Here is a 25,504-nt window from a genome sequence, read left to right as displayed (position 1 = left end):
CTCCCCCTCCCTTCCTCTTCTCCCCTCTCCCTCCCATTCTCTTCCTCTCTTTCCCCCTCGCTCTCTCCCTCCGTTCCCTCTCTCTCCCCCTCCCTTCCTCTTTCTCCCCTCTCCCTCCCATTCTCCTTCCTCTCTTTCCCCCTCGCTCTCTCCCTCCGTTCCCTCTCTCTCCCCCTCCCTTCCACTTTCTCCCACTCTCCCTCGCTCCCTCTCTGTCTCCACCTTCCCTCCATCCGCTCCCCCCTCTGCCCCTCCTCTCCCCCTCCCCTCCCCCTCTCTCCCCTGTCCCTCCTCTCCCCGTTCCCTCCCCCTCGTACTCCCCCCTTCCTTCCCTCCCTCCCTCTCCCCTTCTCTCTCTCTCTCCCTCCCCCTCACTCTCTCTACCTCTTGCCCCCCTTCTCCCTCCCTCCCTCTCTCCTTCCTCTCCCTCCCCCTCATTCTCTTTCTTCTTGCCCCCTCCCCTTCTCTCCCTCCCTCCCCCTCTCTCTCCCCCTCATTCTCTCTCCCTCACCCATTCCCTCTCCCCTTCTCTCTCCCTCCCTCCCCCTCTCTCCCTCCCCATACCCTCTCCCCTTCTCTCTCCCTCCCTCCCCCTCTCCCCTCATTCTCCCTCCCTCCCTCCCTCTCCCCTTCTCTCTCCCTCCCCTCTCTCTCCCCCTCATTCTCTCTCCCCTCTCTCTCCCTCCCTCCCCCTCATTCTCTCTCCCTCCCTCCCCCTCTCTCTCCCCCTCATTCCCTCTCCCCTTCTCTCTCCCTCCCACCCCCTCTCTCCCTCCCTCCCTCTGCCCTTCTCTCTCTCCTCCCTCCCTCCCCCTCTCTCTCCCCCTCATTCTCCCTCCCTCTGCCCTTCTCTCTCTCCTCCCTCCCTCCCCCTCTCTCTCCTCCCTCCCTCCTCCTCTCTCTCTCCCTCATTCTCTCTCTCTCTTGCCCCATCTCCCCTTCTCCCTCCCTCCCCCTCTCTCCCCCCCTCATTCCCTATCCCCTTTCCCCCTCTCCCCTTCTCCCTCCCTCCCCCTCTCTCTCCCCCTCATTCCCTATCCCCTTCTCTCTCCCTCCCTCCCCTTCTCCCTCTCCCCCTCTCTGAGCAGAGCCCGGATGGAGCCCACTTGACCTGGAGCCGCCGTCCATGACGTCGGGCAAGATCATCGAGTACTCGGTGTACCTGGCCATCCAGAGCAGCCAGTCGTTGGAACTGAAGGCGGGCAGCCCGGCCCAGCTGGCCTTCATGCGGGTCTACTGTGGTGCCAGCCCCTCCTGCCTGGTGCACAGCGCCAGCCTCTCCAACGCCCACATCGACTACACCACCAAGCCCGCCATCATCTTCAGGATAGCCGCCAGGAACGAGAAGGGCTACGGGGGGGGGGGGGCCCGCCACGCAGGTCAGGTGGCTGCAAGGTGGGTCCCACACGCCACACAGACTCGGGCTCGTCCGGACAATGTGCCCCATCTATACTAGTCCCACATCTACACTAGTCCCACATCTACACAAGCCCCACATCTACACCAGTCACATCTACACCAGTCCCACATCTACACTAGACACATCTACACCAGTCCCACATCTACACTAGTCCCACATCTACACTAGTCCCACATCTACACTAGTCACATCTACACCAGTCCCACATCTACACTAGTCCCACATCTATACTAGTCCCACATCTACACTAGTCCCACATCTACACTAGTCCCACATCTACACCAGTCCCACATCTACACTAGTCCCACATCTACACCAGTCCCCACATCTACACTAGTCACACATCTACACCAGTCCCACATCTACACTAGTCACATCTACACTAGTCCCACATCTACACTAGTCCCACATCTACACTAGTCCACATCTACACCAGTCACATCTACACCAGTCACATCTACACTAGTCACATCTACACTAGTCCCACATCTACACTAGTCCCACATCTACACTAGTCCCACATCTACACTAGTCACATCTACACTAGTCCCACATCTACACTAGTCACATCTACACTAGTCCCACATCTACACTAGTCACATCTACACCAGTCCCACATCTACACTAGTCCCACATCTACACTAGTCCCACATTTACACTAGTCACATCTACACCAGTCCCACATCTACACTAGTCCCACATCTATACTAGTCCCACATCTACACTAGTCCCACATCTACACTAGTCCCACATCTACACCAGTCCCACATCTACACTAGTCCCACATCTACACCAGTCCCACATCTACACTAGTCACACATCTACACCAGTCCCACATCTACACTAGTCACATCTACACTTCATCTACACTAGTCCTACATCTACACTAGTCACATCTACACCAGTGCCACATCTACACCAGTCCCACTAGTCCCACATCTACACTAGTCCCACATCTATACTAGTCCCACATCTACACTAGTCACATCTACACCAGTGCCACATCTACACCAGTCCCACATGTACACTAGTCCCACATCTATACTAGTCCCACATCTACACTAGTCCCACATCTACACTAGTCCCACATCTACACCAGTCCCACATCTACACTAGTCCCACATCTACACCAGTCCCACATCTACACTAGTCCCACATCTACACCAGTCCCACATCTACACTAGTCACATCTACACTAGTCCCACATCTACACTAGTCCCACATCTACACTAGTCCCACATCTACACCAGTCACATCTACACTAGTCACATCTACACTAGTCACATCTACACTAGTCCCACATCTACACTAGTCCCACATCTACACTAGTCCCACATCTACACTAGTCACATCTACACTAGTCCCACATCTACACTAGCCACATCTACACTAGTCCCACATCTACACCAGTCCCACATCTACACTAGTCCCACATCTACACCAGTCCCACATCTACACTAGTCCCACATCTACACCAGTCCCACATCTACACTAGTCACATCTACACTAGTCCCACATCTACACTAGTCCTACATCTACACTAGTCACATCTACACTAGTCACATCTACACCAGTCCCACATCTACACCAGTCCCACATCTACACCAGTCCCACATCTACACCAGTCCCACATCTACACTAGTCACATCTACACCAGTCCCACATCTACACTAGTCCCACATCTACACTAGTCACATCTACACCAGTCCCACATCTACACCAGTCCCACATCTACACCAGTCCCACATCAGTCCTACACCAGTCCCACTCTCCCTCGCTCCCTCTCTGCCCCCCCCCGTCTCCACCTCCCCTCCTTCCCTCCATCCGCACCCCCCTCTCCCTCCCTATCTCTCCCCCACTTACTCCCCCTCCCCCTCTCTCTCCCGTCCCTCCCACTCTCTGCCCCTCCTCTCCCCCTCCCCTCTCTCCCCCTCATACTCCCCCCTTCCTTCCCTCCCCCCTCCCGTTCTCTCTCTCTCTCCCTCTCCCTCACTCTCTACCTCTTGCCCCCTCTCCCTTTCTCTCTCCCTCCCTCTCTCCTTCCCTCCCTCCCACCCCGTCATTCTCCTTCTCTCGCCCCCACTCCTCCCTCCCCCTCTCCCTCCCCTCATTCTCTTTCTCTCTTGCCCCCCCTCCCCATCTCTCTCCCCCTCGTTCTCTCTCTCTCTTGCCCCCTTTCCCCTTCTCCCTCCCTCCCCTCTCTCTCCCCCTCATTCTCCCACATCTACACCAGTCCCACATCTACACTAGTCACATCTACACTAGTCCCACATCTACACCAGTCCCACATCTACACTAGTCACATCTACACCAGTCCCACATCTACACTAGTCCCACATCTACACTAGTCACATCTACACTAGTCACACATCTACACTAGTCACATCTACACCAGTCCCACATCTACACCAGTCCCACATCTACACCAGTCCCACATCTACACCAGTCCCACATCTACACTAGTCCCACATCTACACTAGTCACATCTACACTAGTCCCACATCTACACTAGTCCCACATCTACACCAGTCCCACATCTACACTAGTCACATCTACACTAGTCACACATCTACACTAGTCCCACATCTACACTAGTCACATCTACACTAGTCCCACATCTACACTAGTCCCACATCTACACTAGTCACATCTACACCAGTCCCACATCTACACTAGTCACATCTACACCAGTCCCACATCTACACTAGTCACATCTACACTAGTCCCACATCTACACCAGTCCCACATCTACACTAGTCACATCTACACTAGTCACATCTACACTAGTCCCACATCTACACTAGTCACATCTACACCAGTCCCACATCTACACTAGTCACATCTACACTAGTCACATCTACACTAGTCACATCTACACTAGTCCCACATCTACACCAGTCCCACATCTACACTAGTCCCACATCTACACTAGTCACATCTACACCAGTCACATCTACACTAGTCCCACATCTACACTAGTCACATCTACACTAGTCACATCTACACTAGTCACATCTACACTAGTCCCACATCTACACCAGTCCCACATCTACACTAGTCCCACATCTACACTAGTCCCACATCTACACTAGTCCCACATCTACACTAGTCACATCTACACCAGTCCCACATCTACACCAGTCCCACATCTACACTAGTCACATCTACACTAGTCACATCTACACTAGTCACATCTACACTAGTCCCACATCTACACCAGTCCCACATCTACACCAGTCCCACATCTACACTAGTCACATCTACACCAGTCCCACATCTACACTAGTCCCACATCTACACCAGTCCCACATCTACACTAGTCCCACATCTACACTAGTCACATCTACACCAGTCCCACATCTACACTAGTCACACATCTACACCAGTCCCACATCTACACTAGTCCCACATCTACACTAGTCCCACATCTACACTAGTCCCACATCTACACCAGTCCCACATCTACACTAGTCACATCTACACCAGTCCCACATCTACACCAGTCCCACATCTATACTAGTCACATCTACACCAGTCCCACATCTACACTAGTCACACATCTACACCAGTCCCACATCTACACTAGTCCCACATCTACACCAGTCCCACATCTACACTAGTCCCACATCTACACTAGTCGCATGGCTCATAAACAGGCCCAACATGCCCCACCTGCACTGGTCCCACCTGCCCACGTTTGGTCCATATCCCTCCCAACCTTCGATGGAGAGACACAGCATGGAAACAGGCCCAACGTGCCCATGCAGACCATCATGCCCCAGCTCCACCCGTCCCACGAATACAGTAGTCCCACATCTACACGTATCACCTGCCAATGTTTGGCCCATATCTCTCCCAACCGGATGGAATCACACATCCCGTCTCTTCTCCTGCTGTGCCTTGCCTCCCCCCCTCCCCCGGTCCTCTTACTCCCCCCTCCCCCGGTCCTCTTACCCCCCCTTCCTCTCCCCCTCCCCGGTTGACCCTCTCCCCTCCCTTGTCTTTCAGAGACCAACAAAGATGGTTCGGCAGTGAAACCCGCAGTGAAGAGGCCCATCACTTCTCCAGAATTGTAAGTACCTCTTCCCCCCTCCCCTCCTCCCCTTTACCGGAATCTAGAGGGGTGCGTATTCACACTTCTGTACCTCTTGCCTGATGGGAGAGGGGAGAAGAGGGAGTAGCCGGGGTGAGACTGGTCCTTGATTCTGCTGCTGGCCTTGCCGAGGCAGCGTGAGGTGTAGATGGAGTTGATGGAAGGGAGGTTGGTTTGTGTGCGTGATGGTCTGGGCTGCGTTCACAACTCTCTGCAATTTCTTGCGGTCTTGGATGGAGCTGTACCCAAACCGTGCTAGAGTGATACAGCGTGGAAACAGGCCCTTCGGCCCAACTTGCCCGCACCGGCCAACATGTCCCAGTTACACTAGTCCCACCTGCCCGCGGTGGTCTATAACCCTCCAAACCCGTCCTATCCGTGTACCTGTCCAACTGTTTCTTAAATGCTAGTGTATCTCAGCAGGTCAGGCAGCATCTCTGGAGAGAAGGAATGGGTGACGTTTCGGGTCGAGACCCTTCTTCAGACTGAGGAGGTAGAAGTGTTGGTGTGCTGTTTCCACGCTCCTCTCAAACGTTAGGGCGGTCACGGTGGCGCAGCGGCAGAGTTGCTGCCTTACAGCGAATGCAGCGCCGGAGACCCGGGTTCCATCCCGACTACGGGCGCTGCCTGTACGGAGTTTGTACGTTCTCCCCGTGACCTGCGTGGGTTTTCTCCGAGATCTTCGGTTTCCTCCCACACTCCAAAGACGTGCGGGTTTGTAGGCTAATTGGCTTGGTAAATGTTTTTTTTTAATTGTCCCTTGTGGGTGTGTGTAGGATAGTGTTAGTGCGCGGGGATCGCTGGTCGGCGCGGACCCGGTGGGCCTAAAGGGCCGTATCTCTAAACTAAACTAAATTGTCTTTCTCAAAATGCTGGAGTAACTCAGCCGGCCAGGCAGCATCTCGGCAGAGAAGGAATGGGTGACGTTTCGGGTCGAGACCCTTCTTCAGTCTGATGTCAGGGGGGCGGGACAAAGGAAGGATATAGGTGGAGACAGGAAGATAGAGGGAGATCAGGGAAGGAGGAGGGGAAGAGAGGGACTATCTAAAGTTACTCTCCGACCACATCTTGTCCCAGACAACTTTAGATAGTTCCTCTGTCCCTCCCTTCCCCTCCTCCTTCCCAGATCTCCCTCTATCTTCCTGTCTCCACCTATATCCTTCCTATGACCCACCCCCCCTGACATCAGTCTGAAGAAGGGTCTCGACCCGAAACGTCGCCCATTCCTTCTCTCCCGAGATGCTGCCTGACCTGCTGAGTTACTCCAGCATTTTGTGAATAAATCGAATTGTACCAGCATCTGCAGTTATTTTCTTATATAAATTGTCTTTCTTTTCGTTTCAGGAAACCCACAAATGTCCCAAAGAAAACGAAAGTGGAGGGCCAGTGATTTTTGTAATCTTTCTGACATTGAAGAACGCCTCTACCCCTCCCTCCCCTCCACTCCCCTCCCCTCCCCGCCCACCTCCTCCTCCCTTGTACGACCAAGGACAACGTCTCATCCCCTTCTCCGCGCCCCCGCCCCCTTCTCTCGTCCACGACGGACGTGGTGTTGGATCGGATCGGGCGGGGGGATCTTCGGCATCCAGTGGCTCTGCCTCCAGAGGGGAGAGTAGAAGGGGATCGCCGAAACCCCGCTGCGTAGTCAACGCAGAAAGTGACTGCCTTCGATGAAGCAGGATCGTCCAGCGAGGGGCCTTCGCCACGCCGCTTACGGGCTTTTTTTTTAAACGAGAAAGGAAAGACACTGAACTGAAAGATACCCCTCCCTCTCCCCCCCCCCCCCCCACCACCACCACCCACCCGGAGATCCTCGGTCTGAGCAGGGGATGTTCCCGAAGGCACGACACCGCGGGGGGAACCTTTTGTTGGACGTACGTTGGGAATTAGGGAGGGGGAGAAGAAGAATGCGGTCGGACTTGAGGCAAAGGGATCGCTGGCCGGGTGGATGGGGGACGCTGGCTCCAGGAGGGCAGACGAGAGCCGAGCTACGAGAAGGGCTGAAGAGCAGAGGGTACCCGCTGGCAAACGTGCGGCGTTTCACTCCACCATGTCCCCTGCTCTGTCCTCTCCCTCCCTCTCTCCCTCCCTCCCTCTATCTCCACCTCTCTCTCTTTCTCTCCCTCCCTCTCTCTTTCTCTCCCTCCCTCTCTCTCTCTCTCTTTCTCTCCCTCTCTCTCCCTCTCCCTCTCTCTCCACCTCTCTCCCTCCCTAAATCTCTCTCTCCACCTCTCTCTTTCTCTCCCTCTCTCTATCTCCCTCCCTCTCTCTATCTCTCTCCACCTCCATCCCTCCCTCTCTCTCCCTCTCTCCACCTCTCTCCCTCTCTCTTTCTACCTCTCCCTCTCTCCACCTCTCTCTCTCCCTCTCTCTTTCTCCCTCTCCCTCCCCCAATCTCCCCTCTCTCTTTATCTCTCTATCCCTCACTCTCTCTCTCTCCCTTCCTCTCTCTCTCTCTCTCTCTCTCTCTCTCTCTCTCTCTCTCTCTCTCTCCCTCTTCCCAGCCTCTGTGTATCTCGGGCTCTTACTCTCTCACCTTTCTTCCCCCTCTCTCTCTACCTCTCTTTCACCATCAGTCACCCTTTCCCTCCCTGCATCCCCTCCCTCTCTCCATCACCTTCCCCCTCTCTCACTCACACTCTCTTTCACCCTCTCTTTCACCCTCCCTCTTCCTCTCACCATCCCCCTCCCTCCCTTATTCTCTCTCTCTCTCTCTCTCTCTCTCGTTCTCTCGCTCCTATTGAACCTCTCCTGCAGCGCCCCTTCATCCCACTCGCTACCTGCGGCCCCCCCCACTTTTCTCTTTGTCCCCCCCTCTCTCTCCCCCTCCATCCGGTCGCCTGTCCATTAACTTGTGTCCTCTCCCCACCCTCTCTGCCGTCTTTGATCTCTCTCTTTTTTTCTCTTTCTCTCTCTCTCTCTCTCTTTTTCTCTCTCTCTCTCTCTCTCTCCCCCTCTCTCTCTCTTTTTCTCTCTCTATCTCTCTCCCTCTCTCTTTTTCTCTTTCCCTCTCGCTCTCTCTTTTTCTCTCTCTCTCCCCATCTCTCTCTCTTTTTCTCTTTCTCTCTCTCCCTCTCTCTCTTTTTCTCTTTCCCTCTCTCTCTCTCTCTCTCTCTCTCTTTTTCTCTTTCTCTCTCTCTCGCCAGACTGCTCCAACCAAGATGGAGGGCAAGACACGAGGGGAGGGGGGGGAGGGGGTGATTTTCGGGGTCTGTTCTACCGTATCAATTTGGCGAAGTATTTTGTTCTCCCCAGAAGTCTCCCCCTTCCCCCCCCCCCCCACTATCCCCCCTCCCCGTCCCCGTCTCCACCCCCTCTCCTCCCTGCCTCTGATGATGGTTTAAGACCCCATGGCTGCTCTTTAGCAGGTTATTGTAGCGACTCCCACGATAATGTTGGTATCCTGTAGTTATATGTCGACATTTATTTTCTTTTTAAATATCGAAACAATATTTGAAATAGAACCTGGTGACCACGGGTGGTGATTCTTGTGACGGACGAATTTGATCCACATCCCTGCAAACCCGCAGAGAAACAGGCACGGCAGATGCTGGTTTACTAAAGAAAAAAGAAGCTGAGTAACTCAGCGGGTCGGGCAGCATCTCTGGAGAACGTGGATAGACACAAAGTGTTGGAGTAACTCAGCGGGTCAGGCAGCATCTCTGGAGAACATGGATGGGTACAAACTGTTGGAGTAACTCATCGGGTCAGGCGGCATCTCGAGATCGTGGATAGACACAAAGTGTTGGAGTAACTCAGCAGGTCAGGCAGCATTTCTGGAGAACATAGATGGGTACAAAGTGTTGGAGTAACTCAGCGGGTCAGGCATCACTTCTGGAGAAGGTGGATAGACACAAAGTGCTGGAGTAACTCAGCGGGTCAGGCATCATTTCTGGAGAAGGTGGATAGACACAAAGTGTTGGAGTAACTCAGCAGGTCAGGCAGCATTTCTGGAGAACATAGATGGGTACAAAGTGTTGGAGTAACTCAGCGGGTCAGGCATCACTTCTGGAGAAGGTGGATAGACACAAAGTGCTGGAGTAACTCAGCGGGTCAGGCATCATTTCTGGAGAAGGTGGATAGACACAAAGTGTTGGAGTAACTCAGCAGGTCAGGCAGCATTTCTGGAGAACATGGATGGGTACAAAGTGTTGGAGTAACTCAGTGGGTCAGGCAGCATTTCTGGAGATCGTGGACAGGTACAAAGTGCTGGAGTAACTCAGCAGGTCAGGTAGCATTTCTGGAGATCGTGGATAGACGCAAAATGCTGGAGTAACTCAGCGGGTCAGGCAGCATCTCTGAAGAACATGGATGGGTACAAAGTGCTGGAGTAACTCAGTGGGTCAGGCAGCATTTCTGGAGATCGTGGATAGACGCAAAGTGCTGGAGTAACTCAGCGGGTCAGGCATCACTTCTGGAGAAGGTGGATAGACACAAAGTGTTGGAGTAACTCAGCGGGTCAGGCAGCATCTCTAGAGAACATAGATGGGTACAAAGTGCTGGAGTAACTCAGTGGGTCAGGCAGCATTTCTGGAGATCGTGGATAGACGCAAAGTGCTGGAGTAACTCAGCGGGTGAGGTAGCATTTCTGGAGAATGTGGATAGATACAAAGTGCTGGAGTAACTCAGCGGGTCAGGCAGCATTTCTGGAGATCGTGGATAGACGCAAAGTGCTGGAGTAACTCAGCAGGTCAGGCAGCATTTCTGGAGATCGTGGATAGACGCAAAGTGCTGGAGTAACTCAGCAGGTCAGGCAGCATCTCTGGAGAACGTCGATGGGTACAAAGTGCTGGGGCAACTAAGCGGGTCAAGCAATATCTGGAGAACATGGATAGGTTACGTTTCGGGCTAATACCCTTCTTCAGACTTTAGTTCTTCAGTCTGAAGAAAGGTCTCGACCCAAAAAGTCGCCTATCGGTGCTCTCCAGAGATGCTGCTTGACCCGCTGAGTTACTCCAGCACTTTGTACCTGTCCACGTTCTCCAGAGATGCTGCCTGACCCGCTGAGTTACTCCAGCACTTTGTACCTGTCCACGTTCTCCAGAGATGCTGCCTGACCCGCTGAGTTACTCCCTGTAAACATTTGCTGTCTAAGTGTATCTTTAAATGCTGTTATAGTATCTGCCTCAACTACCTCCTCTGGAAACTGGTTCCACGCACACACCACCCTTTCTATATAAAATTTGCCCCTCAGGTTCATATTAAATCTTTCCCCCCCTCACCTTGAACCTATGTCCTCTGGTTCTTGATTCCCCGACTCTGGGTAAAGGACTCTACCTGATCTATTCCTCTCATGATTTTTTACACCTCGAAAAGATTCCCACTCATCCTCCTGCGCTCCATGGAGTGAAGTCCCTACCTAACCTCTCCCTATAGCTCAGGCCCTCGACTCCTGGCAACAAGCTCGTAAATGTCCCCTGCTTAACGACATCCTTCCGATAAGCACAAAACTCAACGCAGTATTCCAATTGCAGCCTCACCAATGTCTTCTACCACTGTATCATAACATCCCAACTCAGTACTCTGACTGATGAAGGCCATTGTATCAAAGCCTTCCTGACAATACACAATAGGTGCAGGAGTAGGCCATTCGGCCCTTCGAGCCAGCACCGCCATTCACCGTGATCATGGCACTGGAGGAGGCCCATGACAGAAAGGTCAGACTGGGAAGGGGAGGGGGAGTTGAAGTGCTCAGCCACCGGGAGATCAGGTTGGTTAATGCGGACCGAGCGCAGGTGTTGAGCGAAGCAATCGCCGAGCCTGTGCTTGGTTTCGCCGATGTAAAGAAGTTGACATCTGGAGCAGCGGATGCAATAGATGAGGTTGGAGGAGGTGCAGGTGAACCTCTGTCTCACCTGTGTTCTGTCTTATCATTATTTGATATCAGGCTCACAATGGTGGTATCGTCTGCAAATTTGTAGATTGAATTGCATTTGTGCTAGAAGGGGAAAAAAACTGCAGGTATAAATCGAAGGTTAGACACAAAATTCTGGAGTAACTTAGCGGGTCAGGCAGCATCTCGGGACAAGGAATGGGTGACGTTTCGGGTCGAGACCCTTCAGACTCCCGAAATCTCGTCGAAGTTAGGAGGAGAACTTCTTCAAAGTTGACACACCTTGAGGAGATTTCGCAGTGGAGCGGCAAAATGTGTTTGGGGAAATAAACCTGCAGTTGCTAGTTTAAATCGAAGGTAAGACACAAAATGCTGGAGTAACTCAGCGGGTCAGGCAGCGTCTCGGGAGAGAAGGAATGGGTGGCGTTTCGGGTCGAGACCCTTCAGACTGAGTCCGAAGAAGGGTCACGTCCCGAAACGTCACCCATTCCTTCTCTCCCCAGATGCTGCCTGACCCGCTGAGTTACTCCAGCATTCTGTGTCCACCTTGGATTTGTGCTTGACTGCACATATGTGGGGGTAGAAGGGGGTTGAGAAAGCATCCTTGCAGAGCGGCAGTGTTGACGGTTATCACAGAGGGTGATCTGACACTGATTGCTCGGGACGTCGATGATCCAGTTGCAGAGATGAATGCTGGCTCTTAAGTTTCACCAGTTTGGTGATGGGCTTGGATTGATGAATGGTGTTAATCGCAGAGCTGTCGTCCATGAATAGAAGTCTGACGTAGAAGTATAAGAAGATAACTGCAGATGCTGGTACAAATCGATTTATTCACAAAATCCTGCAGTAACTCAGCAGGTCAGGCAGCATCTCGGGAGAAGGAATGGGTGACGTTTCGGGTCGAGACCCTTCTTCAGACTGATGTCAGGGGGGCGGGACAAAGGAAGGATATAGGTGGAGACAGGGAGATCTGGGAAGGAGGAGGGGAAGAGAGGGACAGAGGAACTATCTAAAGTTGGAGAAGTCGATGTTCATACCACTGGGCTGCAAGCTGCCCAGGTGAAATATGAGGTGCTGTTCCTCCAATTTGCGGTGGGCCTCACTATGGCACTGGAGGAGGCCCATGACAGAAAGGTCAGACTGGGAGTGGGAGAGGAAGTTGAAGTGCTCGACCACCGGGAGATCAGTTTGGTCAATGCGGACCGAGCGCAGGTGTTGAGCGAAGCGATCGCCGAGCCTGCGCTTGGTTTCGCCGATGTAAATCAGTTGACATCTAGAGCAGCGGATGCAATAAATGAGGTTGGAGGAGGTGCAGGTGAACCTCTGTCACCTGGAAAGACTGTTTGGGTCCTTGGATGGAGTTGAGGGGGGAGGTAAAGGGACAGGTGTTGCATCTCGTGCGGTTGCAGGGGAAAGTGCCCGGGGATGGGGTGGTTTGGGTAGGAAGGGACGAGTGGACCAGGGAGTTACGGAGGGAACGGTCTCTGCGGAACGCAGAGAGGGGAGTGGGGTCCCGTTGTAGGTGACGGAAATGTTGGTGGATGATATGTTGGATCCGCTGGCTGGTGGGGTGGAAGGTGAGAACGAGCCTGACCTGCTGAGTTACTCCAGCATTTTGTGAATAAATCTGACGTAGAAGTCTCTTATCCAGCTGTTCCTGGGATGAGTTTAGGGAGAACGTACAAAATCCATACAGACAGGCACCCGTGATCAGGATCGGACCGGGTCTCTGGTGCTGTAAGCGCCCAATGTTGGGGGAGTCCAGAACCAGGGGCCACACAGTCTTAGAATAAAGGGGAGGCCATTTAAAGCTGAGGTGAGAAGGAACTTTTTCACCCAGAGGGTTGTGAATTTGTAGGATTCTCTGCCACAGAGGGCAGTGGAGGCCAATTCACTGGATGGATTTAAGAGCGAGTTCGATAGAGCTCTAGGGGCTGGTGGGATCAGGGGATATGGGGAGAAGGCAGGCACGGGTTACTGATTGTGGATGATCACAATGAATGGCGGTGCTGGCTCAAAGGACCAAATGGCCTATTTTCTATGTCTATGTAAGGCAGCAACTCATAGAGTGATACAGTGTGGAAACAGGCCCAACTCGCCCACACCGGCCAACAATGCCCCAGCTACCCTAGTCCCATTTGATTTTTTTTTAGATCTAGAGATACAGCGCGGAAACAGGCCCTTCGGCCCACCGAGTCCGCGCCGCCCAGCGATCCCCGCACATTAACACTATCCTACACCCACTAGGGACAATTTTTACATTTACCCAGTCAATTAACCTACAAACCTGTACGTCTTTGGAGTGTGGGAGGAAACCGAAGATCTCGGAGAAAACCCATGCAGGTCAATAACCCTCCAAACCTGGGCTTGGCCAATAACCCTCCAAACCTGTCCTATCCATGTACCTGTCCATCTGTTTCTTAAACAATGGGATAGTCCCTGCCTCAACTACCTCCTCTGGCAGCTCCTTCCATACACCCACCACCCTCTGTGTGAAAAAGTTACCCCTCGGATTCCTGTTAAAAAGCAGAGCCTGCTTCTTCTAACTTTGCCCAAAAACACCGCATGGCCCATCCAGTGATGAAAGAAGCTCTCGGGCTAAATGGCACAATCAGGGGTGAGACATGTCTCCGTGAAACAGAGGGCACAGCAGTCTCTCACTTCTTTGAGGTAAGTCAGTCTGGTTTCAAGTTTATCCAGCTTGCTTTCCATATTACCTCAATGGTGTCAGATTAGGTAAAAGGGAAGTGCAACGAGACCTGGGTTTCCTTGTACACTGGTCACTGAAAGTAAACATGCAGGTACAGCAGGCAATGAAGAAAGCTAATGGCATGTTTGCCTTCATAGCAAGAGGAGTTGAATATAGGAGTAAAGAGGTCCTGCAGTTGTACGGGGCCCTGGTGAGACCACATCTGGAGTACTGTACAGGTTTGGTCTCCTAATTTGAGGAAGGCTATTGAGGGAGTGCAGGTAGGTTCACCAGGTTAATCCCCGGGATGGCGGGACTGTCATATGAAGAAAGATTGGAAAGACTAGGCTTTTATTCACTGGAATTTAGAAGGATGAGAGGGGATCTTATAGAGACATGCAAAATTATAAAAGGTCTGGACAAGCTAGATGCAGGGAAAATGTTCCCAATGTTGGGGGAAGTCCAGAACCAGGGGCCACACAAGAATAAAAGGGGGGCCATTTAGAACTGAGGTGAGAAAAAACGTTTTCACCCAGAGAGTTGTGAATTTGTGGGATTCTCTGCCACAGAGGGCAGTGGAGGCCAATTCACTGGATGGATTTAAAAGAGAGTTAGATAGAGCTCCAGCGGCTAACGGAATCAAGGGATATGGGGAGATGGCCTTCATAACAAGAGGAGTTGAGTATAGGAGCAAAGAGGTCCTTCTACAGTTGTACAGGGCCCTAGTGAGACCTGGAGTACTGTGTGCAGTTTTGGTTTCCAAATTTGAGGAAGGATATTCTTGCTATTGAGGGCGTGCAGCGCAGGTTTACTAGGTTAATTCCCGGAATGGTGGGACTGTCGTATGTTGAAAGACTGGAGCGACTAGGCTTGTATACACTGGAATTTAGAAGGATGAGAGGGGAACTTATCAAAACATATAAGGTTATTAAGGGGTTGGACACGTTAGAGGCAGGAAACATGTTCCCAATGTTGGGGGAGTCCAGAACCAGGGGCCACACAGTTTAAAAATAAGGGGTCGGCCATTTAGAACGGAGATGAGGAAAAACGTTCAGTCAGAGAGTTGTGAATCTGTGGAATTCTCTGCCTCAGAAGGCAGTGGAGGCCAATTCTCTGAATGCATTCAAGAGAGAGCTAGATAGAGCTCTTAAGGATAGCGGAGTCAGGGGGTATGGGGAGAAGGCAGGAACGGGGTACTGATCGAGAATGATAAGCCATGATCACATTGAATGGCGGTGCTGGCTCGAAGGGCTGAATGGCCTCCTCCTGCACCTATTTCCTATGTTTCTATAGAGTACACATTAGCCAGTACTATGCTAGGGAGGGGGGTCTTAAATCACTGATGTTTTCAGACCGGCGTGCTTCACTCTATTACTCACTCAGTGGCAGCACTTGGGCTTCCCTGAAGATGGACCGAAATGCTGGAGTAACTCAGCGGGTCAGGCAGCATCTCTGGTGAGAAGGAATTCCCTATTCCTTTGCCCCAAAGTAGTATCACAGGCAGAGTGTTGTGTTGTAGAGCAGAGGGATCTAGGAGCGCAGGTACGTAGTTCCCTGAAAGTGGCGTCACAGGTAGACAGGGAGTGTTGTAGAGCAGAGGGATCTAGGAGTGCAGGTACATAATTTCCTGAAAGTGGCGTCACATGTATATAGGGAGTGTTGTAGAGCAGTGGGATCCAGGAGCGCAGGTACACATTTCCCTGTAAGTGGCGTCACAGGTAGACTGGGAGTGTTGTAGAGCAGAGGGATCTAGGAGTGCAGGTACATAATTTCCTGAAAGTGCTGTCACAGGTAGATAGGGAGTGTTGTAGAGCAGTGGGATCTAGGAGTGCAGGAAAGAACTGCAGATGCTGGTTTAAATCGATGGTAGACACAAAATGCTGAAGGAATGGGTGACGTTTTGAGTCGAGACCCTTCAGATCTAGGAGTGCAGGTACATAGTTTCCCGAAAGTGGCGTCATAGGTACCTAGGAAGTGTTATGGAGCAGAGAGATCTAGGAGTGTAGGTTCATAGTTCCCTGAAAGTGGTGTCGCAGGTAGATGGGTTGGTCAAGTAGGCTTTTGGTACATTGGCCTTCATCCGTCAGGGCATTGAGCATAGAAGTTGTGAGGTCATGTTATAGTTGTACAAGACGTTGGTGAGGCCATATTTGGAGTATTGTGTTCAGTTTTAGTCACCCAGCTATTGGAAAGATGTTGGATAGCTGGAAACAGTGCAGAGATTTACAAGGATGTTGCCAGGACTCGAGGCCTGAGCTATAGGGAGAGGTTTATTCCGTGGAGAGCAGGAGGATGAGGTGATCTGGATGTGTATCAGATCATGAAAGAATGGGACAATCGGGCTTGTGTTCACTGGAATTTAGAAGGACGAGAGGGGGGATCTGAGAGAAACATAAAACCCTTAAAGGATTGGACAGGCTAGATGCTAGGGCGGCACGGTAGCGCAGCGGTAGAGTTGCTGCTTTACAGCGAATGCAGCGCCGGAGACTCAGGTTCGATCCTGACTACGGGTGCTGCACTGTAAGGAGTTTGTACGTTCTCCCCGTGACCTGCGTGGGTTTTCTCCGAGATCTTCGGTTTCCTCCCACACTCCAAAGACGTACAGGTATGTAGGTTAATTGGCTGGGTAAATGTAAAAATTGTCCCTAGTGGGTGTAGGATAGTGTTAATGTACGGGGATCACTGGGCGGCGCGGACTTGGAGGGCCGAAAAGGCCTGTTTCCGGCTGTATATATATGATATGATATGCAGGAAACATGTTCCCGATGTTGGGGGAGTCCAGAACCAGGGACCGCACACAGTTTAAGAATAAAGGGGTCGGTCATTTAGGACTGAGGTGAGGAAAAACATTTCCACCCAGAGAGTTGTGAATCTGTGGGATTCTCTGCCACAAAGGGCAGTGGAGGCCGATTCACTGGATGCTTTCAAGAGAGAGTTAGATTTAGCTCTTGGGGCTAATGGAATCAAGGGGTATGGGGGAGAAAGGAGGAACGGGGTACTGATTATGGATGACCGGCCATGATCGTATTGAATGACGGTGCGTACAGGCTCGAAGGGCCGAATGGCCTCCTCCATTGTCTATGTTTCCATGCATTGCCTTTACTCTGTACCTCGGTACACGTGACAAGGCATGAGGCTGTTGTCCAATGGGAGATGCCAGTGGCGGATGGATGGTGTGGCTGGCCAATAGGAGAGACCAGGTGGCGGGACCTTGAGGCTCTTGACCAATGGGAGCGACCGGCCTGGGATGGATGGCGTTGTTTACCAATGGGAGAGGCCAGCGGGGAAGGGACTGCGTGTCGTTGAACAATGGGAGAGACGGACTGTGGGGCGGGACTTCGGCGTTGATGGCCAATGGGAGCGACCAGCCTGGGATGGACGGCGTTGATGACCAATGGGAGAAGCCGGCGGGGGGCGGGGCGGGTCGGCGTTGGTGACCAATGGGAGAGGATGGCGGAGGCGGGACTTCGGCGATTTTTAGCAATGGGAGCGCCCTGGGATGGACGGCGCTGTACCAATGGGTGAGCCCAGCATGGGCGGGTTTTCGAGGCTGTTGACCAATGGAGGGGTCCTCGGCGTTGTTGACCAATGGGAGAGCCAGGCGTGGGCGGGTCCTCAAAGCTGTTAACCATTGGGAGAGACCAGCCTGAGATGGACGGCGCGCGTGAGCAATGCGAGAGGCCGACGTGGGCGGGATCCAGTGACGGTTGACCAATGGGAGATACCTGCCTGAGATAGACGGCGCGGTTGACCAATGGGAGAGGCCGAAGTGGGGGGGGGATCTAGCGGCTATTGACCAATGGCAGACACCTGACTGAGATGGACGGCGCTGTTGTTGACCAATGGAAAATGCCTGTGACGGATGGACGGCACAGCGGACCAATGGGAGAGCCAGGCGGGGGCGGATCCTCCGGCTGCTGATCAATGGGAGAGGCCTTCGGGGCGGGACCTGGGCCAGCGCGCCTTTTCTCTGTCGGCGTGTCCGCCGGCGCCATTTTGTGAGTGGATGCCCTCGACGACGACGACGACGACGACGACGCCGCGAATGAGAGGACGCCTTTTGACGATCAAAACGAAAGGTGCATTTTATTTTCGCGCGGCAAAAGTGGCGGGGAAAACACAAAGAAAAACCCCCCATAAAACATACATAGAAACATAGAAAATAGGTGCAGGAGTAGGCCATTCGGCCCTTCGAGCCTGTACGCACCGCCATTCAATATGATCATGGCTGATCATCCAACTCAGTATCCCGTACCTGCCTTCTCTCCGTACCCCCTGGTCCCTTTAGCCACAAGGGCCACATCTAACTCCCTCTTAAATGTAGCCAATGAACTGGCCTCAACTACCTTCTGTGGCAGAGAATTCCACAGATTCACCACTCTCTGTGTGAAGAAAAACGTTCTCATCTCGGTCCTAAAAGACTTCCCCCTTATCCTTAAACTGTGTGACCCCTTGTTCTGGACTTCCCCAACATCGGGAACAATCTTCCCGCATCTAGCCTCTCCAACCCCTTAAGAATTTTGTAAGTCTCTATAAGATCCCCCCCTCAGTCTTCTAAATTCCAGCGAGTACAAGCCGAGTCTATCCAGTCTTTCTTCATATGAAAGTCCTGCCATCCCAGGGATCAATCTGGTGAACCTTCTCTGTACTCCCTCTATGGCAAGAATGTCTTTCCTCAGATTAGGGAACAATCTTCCCGCATCTAGCCTAGAAGATTGAGGGGGGATTCGAGCCTGTACGCACCGCCATTCAATGTGATCATGGCTGATCATTCTCAATCAGTACCCCGTTCCTGCCTTCTCCCCATAACCCCCTGACTCCGCTATCCTTAAGAGCTCTATCCAGCTCTCTCTTGAATGCATTCAGAGAATTGGCCTCCACTGCCCTCTGAGGCGGAGAATTCCACAGATTCACAACTCTCCGACTGAAAAGGTTTTTCCTCATCTCAGTTCTAAATGGCCGACCCCTGATTCTTAAACTGTGTGGCCCCTGGTTGTGGACTCCCCCAACATTGGGAACATGTTTCCTGCCTCTAGCGTGTCCAACCCCTTAATAATCTTATACGTTTTGATAAGATCTCCTCTCATCCTTCTAAATTCCAGCGTATACAAGCCCAGTCGCTCCAGTCTTTCAACATATGACAGTCCCGCCATTCCGGGAATTAACCTGGTGAACCTACGCTGCACGCCCTCAATAGCAAGAATAGTAAGTAGATTCTGAGCCTAATGTAGTAACTAGTGGGGTACCGCAAGGCTCGGTGCTGGGACCGCAGCTATTTACAATATACATTAATGACTTGGATGAAGGGATTAAAAGTACCATTAGCAAATGTGCAGATGATACAAAGCTGGGTGGCAGTGTGAACTGTGAGGAAGATGCTATGAGGTTGCAGGGTGACTTGGACAGGTTGTGTGAGTGGGCGGATGCATGGCAGATGCAGTTTAATGTGGATAAGTGTGAGGTTATCCACTTTGGTGGTAAGAATAGGAAGGCAGAGTATTATCTGAATGGTGTCAAGTTAGGAACAGGGGACGTACAACGAGATCTGGGTGTCCTAGTGCATCAGTCACTGAAAGGAAGCATGCAGGTACAGCAGGCAGTGAAGAAAGCCAATGGCATGTTGGCTTTCATGACAAGAGGAGTTGAGGATAGGAGCAAAGAGGTCCTTCTGCAGTTGTACAGGGCCCTAGTGAGACCGCACCTGGAGTACTGTGTGCAGTTTTGGTCTCCAAATTTGAGGAAGGATATTCTTGCTATTGAGGGCGTGCAGCGTAGGTTCTCCAGGTTAATTCCCGGAATGGCGGGACTGTCATATGTTGAAAGACTGGAACGACTAGGCTTGCATAGGCTGGAATTTAGAAGGATGAGAGGGGATCTTATTGAAACATATAAGATTATTAAGGAGTTGGATACGTTAGAGGCAGGAAACATGTTCCCAATGTTGGGTGAGTCCAGAACCAGGGGCCACAGTTTAAGAATAAGGGGTCGTCCATTTGGAACGAAAATGAGGAAAAACTTTTTCACTCAGAGAGTTGTGAATCTGTGGAATTCTCTGCCTCAGAAGGCAGTGGAGGCCAATTCTCTGGATGCTTTCAAAAGAGAGTTAGATAGAGCTCTTAATGATAGCAGAGTCAGGGGGTATGGGGAGAAGGCAGGAACGGGATACTGATTGTGGATGATCACATTGAATGGCGGTGCGTACAGGCTCGAAGGGCCAAATGGCCTCCTCCTGCACCTATTGTCTATTGTCTATCCTTAAACAATGTCTTTTCCTCTCTCTGTAATCTAAATATACAATCACTCGCATGCCTGGTATCCTTCATGCTTGATACTGCCTCGATTCCTCTAACAGGCATGTTCCTTTAATGTACTGCCAGGGGAGGCCTGGTGCAACTGCATTATAAATTGCCTCGGGGGGAGGGGGGGGTTCTTCATCTCTTATCGACAGTACAAATAAATCAATGTCGTTCTCTGCGGCCTCCCTGCTGACAAGTCTTTCACCACTTTTGTAACGGATGCCATTGTGCAACGTGAAGTCTCAGCCATCCACTCGCAAAGGCTTGATCATTTTCAACTCCTGCGTAATTGTTTGGTCCCATCCACACAGTAGCGGCTCACACCTTTTGCCGTGACATTTGCAGAAGCTGGTTATAAAGAAGCGTGTCAAAAGTGACAGCCACAGTTGGTGTAGGAAAGAAAACTGTAGACACAAAATACTGGAGTAACAGCGGGTCAGGCAGCATCTCTGGAGAGAAGGAAGGGGTGACCTTTTGGGTCGAGATCCTTCTTCAGACGGATGTCAGGGGAGGGGGCGGGACAAAGATAGGATGTAATAGGAGACAGGAAGACTAGTGGGAGAACTGGAGAGGGACAGAGGAACAGAGGGCAGCACAGTGGTGCAGTGGTAGAATTGCTGCCTTACAGCGAATGCAGCGCCGGAGACTCAGGTTCGATTCTGACTACGGGCGCCGTCTGTACGGAGTTTGTACGTTCTCCCCGTGACCTGCGTGGGTTTTCTCCAAGATCTTCGGTTTCCTCCCACATTCCAAAGACGTACAGGTATGAAGGTTAATTGACTGGGTAAATGGTTTTTTAAAAATTGTCCCTAGTGTGTGTAGGATAGTGTTAGTGTGCGGGGATCACTGGGCGGCGCGGACTCGGTGGGCCGAAGGGCCTGTTTCCGCGCTGTATCTCTAAATCTAAAAAAACTATCTGAAGTTAGAGAAGTCAATGTTCATACCGCTGGGGTGTAAGCTGCCCAAGCGAAATATGAGGTGCTGTTCCTCCAATTTGCGCTGGGCCTCACTATGAAATATAGAGGAGGCCCAGGACAGAAAGGTCAGATTGGGAATGGGAGGGAAGGTTGAAGTGCTGAGCCACCGGGAGATCGGGTTGGTTAAGGCGGACTGAGCGGAGGTGTTGAGCTAAACGATCGCCGAGCCTGCGCTTGGTGTCGCCGATGTGGAGAAGTTGACATCTGGAACAGCGGATACAATAGAGAAGTTGACAGTTGGTGTATTGTGTTTCCCTGCTCTAGGAAGGATGGCGTTAAAGCTGGAAAGAGTGCAGAGAAAATTTATGAGGAGGTTTAGTTTGGTGTATGGTCGCGTGTACCGAGATACAGTGAAAAGCCTTTTTGTTTTGTGCTGCCCAGTTAGTGGAAAAACTATACCTGATTACAATCAAGCCATCCACAGTGAGATACAGCATGGAATTAGGCCCTTCAGCCCACAGAGTCCACTACAACCAATGATTACTCGTACACTAGTTCTAACTTAAGCACTAGCGACAATTTACAGAATCTGCATGTCTTTGGCATGTGGGTGGAAACCGGAGTACCCGGAGAAAAGCCACGCGGCCACGGGGAACGTACAAACTCCGTACAGACAACAGCCCGGAGTCATATTAGAAGCCAGGACTGTGGCGCTGTAAGGCAGCAACTCTACCGCTGCGCCACTGGGCTAGGACTTGGGGGCTTGAGCCGTGGTTAGAAGTTGGGCAGGCTCGGACTTCCTTCGAACGCAGGAGGCTGAGGGGTGATCTTATAAAGGTGTATAATATAAAGGTATGAAAATTGGAGGAACAGCACCTCATATTTCGCCGGGGCAGCTCGCAGCCCGGTGGTATGAACATCGACTTCTCCAACTTTAGATAGTTCCTCTGTCCCTCTCTTCCCCTCCTCCTTCCCAGATCTCCCTCTATCTTCCTGTCTCCACCTCTATCCTTCCTTTGTCCCGCCCCCCTGACATCAGTCTGAAGAAGGGTCTCGACCCGAAACGTTGCCCATTCCTTCTCTCCTGAGATGCTGCCTGACCTGCTGAGTTACTCCAGCATTTTGTGAATAAATACCTTCAATTTGTACCAGCATCTGCAGTTATTTTCTTATATTATAAAGGTGTAAAGATTATGAGGGGAATAGATAAAGTGAATACACCGTCTTTTATCTGGGGTAAAGGGTTGAAAAACAAAGGTTTAAGATGAGAGGGTGGAGGGAGATTTAATAGAAATCTGAGGAGCAACTTTTTCACTCAGAAGGTGGGTATATGGAACAAGCTGCCAAAGGAGGTAGTGAAAGCAGGTACTACACATTTAAAAGATATTTGAAGAGGTACATGGAGAGGAATGGTTTAGAGAGATATTGGGCAAACACCAGCAGATGTTGTACCACTGTAGATGGGGCATCTTGGTCAGCTTGGACAAGTTGGTCCTGTTTCTGTGCTGTATGACTCTAAAGCTGTGGTTTTCTGAGCTATTCTGTGCTTAACAGTGCTCTCAGTTGAATTGCTTTTCCTGCAAAACCTTTATCATGTCAAGTCAAGTCAAGTCAAGTTCAACCCCAAAACATTCTGTCAACTTTGACAGTGACACTCCCTTATCTAATGTCTGCACAATTCCAGCGTGCTGCAGAGTCATCCACATAACACTTTTTCTCCTTGTGCTACTGATCACAAAGACCCTTCCCACACACACTCCTTAAAATGCTAACATAAATGGTTTGAATGCAAAATAGCAGAGAACAACAATGTATGATAGGCCGCGGGATTTTCTCTGCCCGGCGGGGGCTTCAATGTCGGGAGCCACGACCACCCCGACGTGCAGCGGCGGCGTCTTCGCCCGCCCCGGATCGCGGGGCTTGGGTCGGCCCGCTGCGGACCTTTCACCGTCCGGCGCGGCCTGGAACGTGGCAACTTCAACAGCCCGACCGCGGGAGAAGACGGCAGGGGAAGAGAAAAGACATTCTGGCCTTCCATCACAGTGAGGAGGTGACTGGAGGAGACTCACTGTGATGGATGTTTATTTTTTGTTGTTTTGTGTTGGTTTGTGATTGTGTGTGAAATTGCTTATTTTTATTGCTCTTACTGTTGGACTGTGGGTGACCTTTCATTTCACTGCTCATCTTGTATGTGCATGTGACAAATAAACTTGACTTGACTTGCGATACCCAGAAAATACTGGGGTTTTATATCATAGACATTTCAATTAAAGATCTTTTAATATTGTCTGTTTTTTGGCACTTTCTCCAATGCCACCATATCCATTTTCTATGCTTCCAGTCCCTTACTGTAGTAAAACGGAAGTTTATTATCAGAGATGCTGGCTGAACTTTTGACTGGAAAGGTCAAATCTAGTTTCTATTACATACAACTTTACATATAACATTTTTCCAGATAAAACCCAGAGTCCCATGTCTTTACTCCGGGTGCTCTAATTTCCTCCCACACTCCAAAGACATACAGTTTTGTAGGTTGTGAAGAAGGGTCTCGACCTGAAATGTCACCCATTCCTTCTCTCTTGAGATGCTGCCTGACCTGCTGTGTTACTCCAGCTTTTTGTGATAGTTTTGTACGTTCATTGGCTTTGGTAAGTTGTAAAATTGTCCCTAGTGTGTGTAGGCTAGTATACGTGGTGATCGCTGGTCAGTGTAGTCTTGGTGGGACAAAGAGCCTGTTTCCACAGTATATCTCTAAAGTAAAGGCATCATTTGTGGAGGGAATGGACAAATGAGGTTTTGGGTCAGGACCCTTCAGATAAAACAAGTCAGTCAGCATAGAAAGCTGTCTGCTCTCAATCAATGTCCACTTTATTTACTTTCTTAAACATCGTGTGAAAAGCTTTTGACAAAATAAGTGAAGAATGGTCCCAACAGGGGCAGGTGTAGAATATTAGGGTGGCACGGTGGCGCAGCGGTAGAGTTGCAGCCTTACAGCGAATGCAGTACTGGAGACCTGGGTTCCATCCCGACCATGGGTGCTGTCTGTACGGAGTTTGTACGTTTTCCCCATGACCTGCGTGGGTTTTCTCCAAGATCTTCGGTTTCCTCCCACACTCCAAAGACGTACAGGTATGCAGGTTAATTGGCTTGGTAAATGTAACAAAATTGTCCCTAGTGGGTATAGGATGGTGTTAATGTGCGGGGGTTGCTGGTCGGCACGGACCCCGAAAGGCCCTGTTTCCGCACTGTATCTCTAAATTAGCTTTTGAAAGATGGAGGGGGGAGAATGGTTCAGTGGTACTTTATTGTCACATGTACCAAAGTGAAGTGAAATTCCTTTTATGCATACCGAAATTCCTTTTATGCGGGACTGTCGTATGTTGAAAGACTGGAGCGACTAGGCTTGTATACACCTGGAATTTAGAAGGATGAGAGGGGATCTTATTGAAACATATAAGATTATTAAGGGATTGGACACGTTAGAGGCAGGAAACATGTTCCCAATGTTGGGGGAGTCCAGAACAAGGGGCCACAGTTTAAGAATAAGGCCATTTAGAACAGAGATGAGGAAAAACTTTCACTCAGAGAGTTGTAAATCTGTGGAATTCTTTACCTCAGAAGGCAGTGGAGGCCAATTCTCTGGATGCTTTCAAGAGAGAGCTAGATAGAGCTCTTAATGATAGAGGTATGGGGAGGGGGTATGGGGAGAAGGCAGGAACAGGGTACTGATTGTGGATGATCCACATTGAATGGTGGTGCTGGCTCGAAGGGCCGAATGGCCTACTCCTGCACCTATTGTCTATGAACCATTGAGGCTGCAGCACCTGTATGAGAACCCCAGTGATAGTTTAGACAGTGCAGACTTGAGGGAGTGGACAACAGTGAAACCAATTGGCATGTGTAACTTAATCTGATGAAGTTTCCCCTTGATATTGGGAAATTCCATACCTTGCACCTGCGCCACTGTAACTCAATCCATGCAAGGTAAACATGATCAGGCATGGCTGGAATGAAGAGAGAAAAATAGACAGCACTCATTTCCCCTGCACCTTTTACAACCTCATATGTTTCTCGGGCTTCAAGTTGAGGCATTGCCACTTTTAGTTTTAGAGATTCAGCTTGGAAACAGGCCCTTCCCCCTAAGCCGCACCGATGCACTAGGGCTATCCTACACAGTAGGGACAAATTAGAGGCCAATTAACCTACAAACCCGCACGTCTTTGGAGTGTGGTAGGAAACTGGAGCACTTGGAGAAA

At 51.0% G+C, this 25,504-nt stretch overlaps 1 protein-coding gene across 1 annotated transcript in view; it reads left to right on the top strand.

The window, feature by feature from the left end:
- The window catches only part of hcfc2 (host cell factor C2), a 41,334-nt gene extending 33,815 nt beyond the window's left edge, over positions 1 to 7,519 (top strand). Inside the window, 5 exon segments of the mRNA XM_078430235.1 lie at positions 1,089 to 1,113; positions 1,116 to 1,363; positions 1,365 to 1,395; positions 5,429 to 5,492; positions 6,858 to 7,519. Coding sequence (XP_078286361.1) covers positions 1,089 to 1,113; positions 1,116 to 1,363; positions 1,365 to 1,395; positions 5,429 to 5,492; positions 6,858 to 6,903 — 414 coding nt within the window. The 3' untranslated portion in view covers positions 6,904 to 7,519.
- The last annotated feature ends 17,985 nt before the right edge of the window (positions 7,520 to 25,504 follow it).

This window comes from Rhinoraja longicauda, chromosome 39 (assembly GCF_053455715.1).
Source record: "Rhinoraja longicauda isolate Sanriku21f chromosome 39, sRhiLon1.1, whole genome shotgun sequence".
Lineage (NCBI taxonomy): Eukaryota > Metazoa > Chordata > Chondrichthyes > Rajiformes > Arhynchobatidae > Rhinoraja > Rhinoraja longicauda.
This window is presented reverse-complemented; position numbering and strand designations above follow the sequence as displayed.